Source organism: Triticum urartu, unplaced genomic scaffold (assembly GCF_003073215.2).
Source record: "Triticum urartu cultivar G1812 unplaced genomic scaffold, Tu2.1 TuUngrouped_contig_5754, whole genome shotgun sequence".
Classification (NCBI taxonomy): Eukaryota; Viridiplantae; Streptophyta; class Magnoliopsida; order Poales; family Poaceae; genus Triticum; species Triticum urartu.
In genome coordinates this window covers 1-7,787 of record NW_024116455.1, presented here as the reverse complement: position 1 = coordinate 7,787, position 7,787 = coordinate 1, and the positions used below count along the sequence as shown (strand labels likewise).

General features: G+C 39.3%; 1 protein-coding gene across 1 annotated transcript; it reads right to left on the bottom strand.

The window, feature by feature from the left end:
* Positions 1-4,547: 4,547 nt before the first annotated feature.
* On the bottom strand, positions 4,548-7,774 carry LOC125529662 (zinc finger MYM-type protein 1-like; the record flags this gene model as incomplete). The annotated part of the gene is given in 2 exon segments (XM_048694083.1): positions 4,548-7,192; positions 7,542-7,774. A coding segment is annotated over 1 exon segment (1,098 nt). The 3' UTR covers positions 4,548-5,403.
* Positions 7,775-7,787: the final 13 nt, after the last annotated feature.

Sequence of the window (7,787 nt, the reverse complement as noted above, 5' to 3'; positions counted from 1 at the left end):
TTTTTTCCCCCCCCCCCCCCCCCCCCGATAGCATACGTTCTCAATTTAGACAAATTCATCGAAGAAAGGTGAAAGACTTTCTCAATCGATCTATTGACTGGCCGTGCGCCGTTTCGCCCTAATAGTGTTGGTCGATCTAGGGTCTTACAACTAATCAACACCGTGAAGCTCGAAACTTGGAATTAATCTTAAACAGCATCCAAGATCTAACCTGATTAGCTAGGTAGTTGCTATAGTTAATTGTGTCCAAGTGGTCAAGTTGGGGCATGCACTTGCCTAGCTCTCTGCTCTAGGCCCTCAAGCGTTTTAGTGGTAGTACTAGCTAGCTAATTGAGCTAGTTAATGAACACGGCTAGATATGCTAATTAACCACCACTGGATCAAACTAAGCATGTGGTACTATGAATATAGTAGTACTAGCTAAGTTACCCAATGAACTCAGTTGCTTAGCTAATCATTCACCTCGCAAGTGGATCAAGCTAAGCATGTACAATGAATGTGCATCAATGGAGATCGGTTGGGTTGTCACGGCCATGAGATTTGCACCTGCACACGCATGGCTAGCTTGGGGACCTGTCATGTCTCATCACCGTTGACATTGTGAAGCCAGAATGTGGCCATGATCTTATCCACAGGAGACAGGCCGTTCGAGTGTGGACCAGACAAACAAAATGCAGCGAGTAGGTCAGCTACCTCCATATCCTTGGCTTGTAAAGTTGTAAGCTTCCCTTGGCCAATCCCTAGGCACACAAATGTACCAATCCTTGAGCGATTTGCAAATCAAAGATAGATTTCCCGGAGAGAGAGAGAGAGAGAGAGAGAGAGAGAGAGAGAGAGAGAGAGAGAGAGAGAGATTCTCTCGTGCTCACAATTATAATTACCGTCGTCATCGAACGGCAGTCGAGGCATCCGAATCTAGCATGGTGCCCGCCAAGCATGTCCTAGTCGTCCTCAATAAAGTCCCCCAGATGCTAATTCCAGATACCCCGACTTGGTTGGATCTTTTCTGTCCTGTGTAGATGCAACGGTAGTTTCCAATCGGAAGGTGCCTAGAAGTCCACGTGGAACCCATTGTCCCTGTCAACGGTCATATTCTGAGTCGGTCCTTTCCTATTTGGTGCATATGCTGCCTCCGGCCGGCCCATGTAACAGAAAGACACCAGGTGGTTATTTTTGGTTTTGGGAATATTGCAGAATGTTCCTTTGCCTGGTTTTTTCCCTGTATTTAATCTAGTATCCGTTTTTCTTTTTCTTTCACTTCTATTTTTATTTTATTTTTTCTAAATTTTCAAACAAGAATTGTTAATATTATTTTCAAATTTTTTTTATTTGATTTGAAATTCGTGAATATTTTATGAAATCCATGAACTTTTTAAAAATTTGTGAATATTCTTAAAATTCATAAATTTTTAAACATACATTCACTTTGTTGAAAGTCGTGAACTCTTTACAAATTTGGCAAAAAAATCAAGTTTCAAGAACATTTAAACAAATCCATGGATATCTATGAACATTTTTAAAATTCTATGAACGTTTTTCAAATCCATGAATTATTTTCAAATTAGGGAACATTTTTCTCAAATTTGCAAACTTTTTAAAAAACTGCAACCATTCTATGATTTTACCAAGTTTTTAGAAATTAATACAAAAAAAGGCTGGTTTTCTCTACGAGTGGCGGACGGGAGAAATAAAAAGCACAAATTGAGTGGCAGCAAGCGAGCGGGAGTCGAGTGACCAATTTACAGGGTGTGCCCATGCGGGAGATGCCATCTACGTTGTTGCGCAACTTGGTGCATTTAGCGCTAAAGAGACGCTCCCCTCTGAGTCGGCCACATTTGTAATTTTGTCTGTGACTAATTAAGGAGGCAACCTTATCTATGTGATGAACATTCAAGTGTTCCAGGCATCTAAACATTATTAATGACAACAAAATGTTTTCTTGGAAAGTTTTTTCAGGTTCAACAAAATGTGTTGATGCCAACTATATTAAGGTAGCAATTGGTTCGAGGGTAGTTGTACCATCGGGCCACCAGAGATTAAACTCCAGATTCAACGACATGTGTTTGTTTTGTGAACACAGACCTTTCTTTCAGTACAAGGCAACATTTTCGTCACATCTGGTGACCATGATGACCTTGCCAATTTTGATGCTCAGCGAGTTTACTCTTCAGAACATGATGTGTGAGGGGGTGGGGGGAGGCTCGGGGTGGCCATGTTGTGAGTGTGTGCGCATCTGCGTTTTACTCGGTATTTCTACAAAAAAAATCATTTAATTACTATATATTTAAATATTGGCGACTCAATTTACTAAATTAATTATAATATTAACCTACACGTTCTAATTTACACGTCTTTCTACATGATAATTCATGCCATCTAAAAGTTTACCTGGGACCACCATTTGAAATTGTTACCAGTCCATACCATTGCATACTAGGTCAGTTTGTGTTACTAAGGGCGGTCATGCTGTCACTCTTGAATCTTCTATTGAGATACTTATTGATAAATTTAGTAAACTAAAGTTTAGTGAAAATAATACATAAGAGAACATAATCGTATATATTATTTTTCTCACATGATGAAGTTCAAGCCTAACAAAGGCCACTAAAACTATAAACCTTCCTTTTATATGAATAGTTTGCACACAAGTATGTATATCTAACGCACAACTCAACCTATATAGGAAACATAGTAATAAGCTTATTATGGGGAAACTAGCGTACTTAATTTATAAATGTTCCCTATTCTTTTACTTAATTTTCTATTATAATAATTATTTTGTGTTTTATAACTAATAAATCAGAGCATGCGTTGTGTATAATTTATGATTCATTAGAATGATTCGTTAGTTTGTGTAGTCATTACTAGCTTAACTTACTCCAGTGACTTTGTTGTGTCCAAAATTTGTTCAAAGTTTGTTTTAAATATAGCTTTTGATGTGGAAGGTGTAGTTTTTTTTTTGCGAGGAAAACTTCCAATCTATTCATCTTCAATCATGGTAGTACAACGAATACTAGAAATAATAAAAATTACATCCAGATCCGTAGAACACTTAGCGAACACTATAAGCACTGAAGCGAGCCGAAGGCGCGCCGCTGCCATCGCCCCTCCCTCATCGGAGCCGGGCAAACCTTGTTGTAGTAGACAGTCGGGAAGTCGTCGTGCTAAGGCCCCATAGAACCAACGCACCAGAACAGCAACCGCCGCAGATGAAGAGCGTAGATTAAAAGGATCCAACCTGAAGACACACGAACGACGACGAACGACAAACAGATCCAAGCAAATCCACCAAGCACATATCAGCCGGAGACACAATTCCACACGCCCACCGATGATGCTGACCACATCACCGGAACGGGGGCTAGGCGGGGAGACCTTTATTCCATCTTCAGGGAGCCGCCGCCGTCTCGCCTTCCTGAGTAGCACGCAAACCCTAACAAAAATCAAAAAAAGATCTAAAAACGGAGCCCTCCCACCGGCAAGGGACGAGATCCACTCCGCCTCCATGGTCCTAAGGCTACCGAAGACGGGACGGACCGGCGCCGGCGCCGGCGAGAGGCAGAGTACCCTAGCTTTTTGGAGGGGCGGCTGGCTAGGTCAAATACTTGTTTTCATACCTACCTATCTATCCGCGGATAATTACTTTATTAATGAAGATGTCAATTGCATATGAGTTATTTTGCTTTACAAATACGTAGCTATTTACATCTTTATAGTCAACTCAATTTACAAAGGAACACAAATTTGTGGGCTGAAGCCAACCATATTGAGACTATTTCGATGTTCTGAGTAGATACACCATTGGCCATAAAACTATAAATAAAATTATATGCAAATCACAGACGACCCCTGCAAAAAAGATGAAAATGTTACGCTCAATTAAGTAGTAACAAATAAGATATTATTACTACAAGCATGATAAGCTCAAATTAATGCAGAATTTGATGTTGACAAATATACAGATTATAGAGCCATAACACTTCTGTAAGAAGCTGGAAAGGAATACATGTTCATAAGCTTCTAAGATATGAATAAAACAGATTAATCCAACATAAAAGCACATAGTATGCATGATTGTATAAACCACATACAAGGTTAGGTATACTTCGATGAACATGCATACACTTATCTTTTTTGCGAGCAATATGCATATTCATATTTATTTATTTCATTTGTATAATTCTGAAAGAAAATCCTAATTAATCCTAATTTACTTATACCTATGTTATTGTGGTCTTCCGTACATTTAAAACTTATAGTGTGCAACTTGATCACAGATTCACACTCTCAAAGCAAACAAACTAACTAGTAGAAGAAGAGGTAATGTGATACAAAGACAGTATATTTTTTACGGCGATGTGGTGGACCTGTTTCCCTTAATTGACTTGGGAATCGCTGCTAATCAACAAGTTCAGAGGGGACACTACAAATCGTAACACCAAAGCAACTCAGTCTAAGTGGCGGGCCCAGGAAAAAAATGAAGGGTGTGCACACTCTAAAAAACATTCCACCTAATCCATGTGTCAGACAAAATATGGCAAAATAATAACATGAGTAGCTTAATGCAAATCTCACAACAATTTAGTTCAAAAAATATATCTCAAATGTGCTCAATTACAATACGAGTAGTCTTACATGAAAGAAGCACAAGTAGAAAATTACATCACTAGGTAACTCTACGTTTTTGCATTGTCATAAAAGCATCAACTATGTCATCTTCGCTTACTTCCATGAACACATCCCGTTCAATAAATGTAACGAACCAATCATTCAAGCGATCATCACTCATAGTAGTCCTCAACTTATTTTTCACTAGATTCATTGCTGAAAATACTCTTTCAACACTCGCTGTCGCCACTGGTAAAATCAATGTCAATTTGATGAGTAAGTAGACCAAATCATAAAGAACATGCTTCTTTGTTGCAACAAGCATAATAGAGAACTCACCAATATTACTAGCATTTCTAAACCTATCATCTTGTCTCATATCATCAATAAAATTAGTAAGTTGAAATTCTAGCCTTATCAAATATGTGCTTGAAATGTCCATGGGATAGAATTCAGCAAGTCTCATTACCTTGAGTGCATCATAAGAAGGAAATGAATTGAGGGGATTCAAAGCCGACATGCAAATAAGCAACTCCGTATTAACCTCATCAAACCGATTGTCAAGTTCTTGAATGGTTTGATCAATGACACCAAGATATACTTCTCTTCTATAACGATTATCATTTGTTTGTACTTCATAATACCGACGTGATCTTCAATTAGGCTCATAAATATCCTCCCACAAAGGAACTTGAATGTCATGTTTGTTGCAAAATAAGGTTAGGTTTGCAAGAAATTCTTCCCAACCATGAGACCTCATGTGTTGCATTCTACTCTTTGCCAAACTAACAAGTGTCATTGCATTGACAATATCTTGATCTCTCTTTTGCAAGATTTGGACAACTCATTTGTATAGCCAAGAATAACAAGCATCAAGTGAAGATTGAAAACAAAGTCAAATGATTCAAAGGCTTGAGCAACTCCACGTATTCTTGTCCACTCACTTTTTTGTGAAGGATCTTTTCCAATAGCATCAATTACTTCAAGGATTATGGAATACATGCTAACAATGTGCATAATGGTTTTAAAATGAGAACCCCAACGAGTGTCGCCGGGTCTAGCTAGTCCCATCTCTTGATTTAGCCCACTTCCACTTTCAATCTCACCTATTTCAAGTGCTTCCAACACCTTTTGAGCTCTAACATCTCGAAGCATGTCATGGCGCTTACAAGAAACTCCAACAATATTGAGCAAGTAAGAAACATGATCAAAGAACCACAAACATGGTTCATTGTCCTTTGCCACAGCTATAAGAACCAACTGAAGTTGATGTGCCAAACAATAGATGTAATAGGCAGAGGATGACTCTTTCATGATCAATGTTTTCAACCCTTTAATCTCCCCTTCCATGTTGCTAGCCCCATCATATCCTTGCCCACATATTTGACTAGGAGTCAAATGATGATCTTTAAGCAAAGTTTGAATTGCATCCTTAAGTGACAATGAAGTTGTATTGGCAACATGAACAACTCCAAGGAACCTCTCACATCCTCTTCCTGATTTGTCAACAAATCGTATGCAGAGAGCAAGTTGTTCTTTATGACATGCATCACTAGACTCATCAACTAGGATTGCATAGTGGTCGTCACCAATATCTTCAATAATTCTTTTAGTTGTTTGTGCCGCACAACATTCAATTATTTGATTTTGTATCTTTGGACTAGTCAAGATGCAATTCCCAGGAGCATTGTTGAAAACAAGTTTATTAATTTCTTCATCATTTTCCGAAAGCCATTTAAGAAGTTCAAGAAAGTTCCCCCTATTGCTAGATTCTTCACTCTCATCATGTCCATGAAATGCCAATCCTTGGTTCAAAAGAAACCTCAAGCATCTAAGTGAATAAGTCAGCCTAGCCTTGTACATACGCAAATCGTCTTTGTTCACCCTCACCATAATGTTATCAATTGATGGTTGGGGTGCCACAAATAAATTGTACTTCTCTTGAGCTTTGTTGTGAATGCTATTAATACCACCAACATGTTTGACCAATGCATCGGTCTTGTACCAATTTTTCCAACCACCATTAACAAAGGCATCACCCCTAGGCCCCCCATTCAATTTTCCATCGAACTAATAACACACAAAGCAAAATGTTGCCTCATATTTGACATATATTCTAACCATTTGTAGGTCTGACACCAAACAAAGTTGAAGTGTCGATTTTTACCATAGATTTTCCTGACTTGAAAGTTGTGTGCATATAGTTGGACTACTTGCTTTGCAATGTATCGTCTCCGAACTTCATCCTGATCATCGACATCATACTCTGAAATAGGAATCCTCTCCCCTGGATCAGGAGGAAGCCTTTGAATATTATATGGCCTTGCACACGGATGTTGGGGTGATGCCGCTTCATCTTCACTATCACTTTCAATCTCTACATCGGAATGGAATGCTTCATCTTCAATATCAACTTCAATCTCTGCAGAATGGACTAGAGGTGGAGGAAGGACTGCTTCATCTTCAATATTTGACACTATACCTTCATATTCAGGTTGCTCTTCGGCTGCAACCTTCTTTCTTTTAGTAGCCTCATAATTCCGGAAAAAGGACTTAATGTCACCATTCTTCTTCATCTTCGGTTCTACAATTACAACAAACAGCACAAAAAAGAATAAGCATCCATACACCATGTATCGATTTTATATAGTACAGGCAAGCAAAAATCATATACAGTCATGTTCATACATCTATACACGCCAAAGTGAATACAAAATATTTCAGCTGTAAACAAGTTGACTACACACAAAGCAAACAAGTTGTACTTCATGTTCATCAGTTCATACTTCATACTTTAAGCAAATTGAGTAGTTGACTAAAAAATATGCACACAATGTTCATTAGTTCATACATCCTAACATCCAGTAAGTACTGCATACATCTGACTGTAAGCAAATTAGAAATTAGCTACAAAATCATTCAAAAGAGCTCACCCACTGACTGAGAACTGGCCACTGGGACGAGGGTGTCGGTCGGCTGTGAGGATGAGGCGAAGGGTCGGAGGCGGTAGGCCAGTAGTAGCTGCAGCCTGTAGCTCCTCCGGCTCGGGAGACCGGACCCGGAACGGCGACAGCGGTCAGGAATCAAGATGGGAGGCGGGCGCCGTCCCGTGCTTGCTCCGACCGAGAAGGCGAACGGCAGCGAGTCGCCGCATTCTGTTGGAAGGGGGGCAGGAGGCG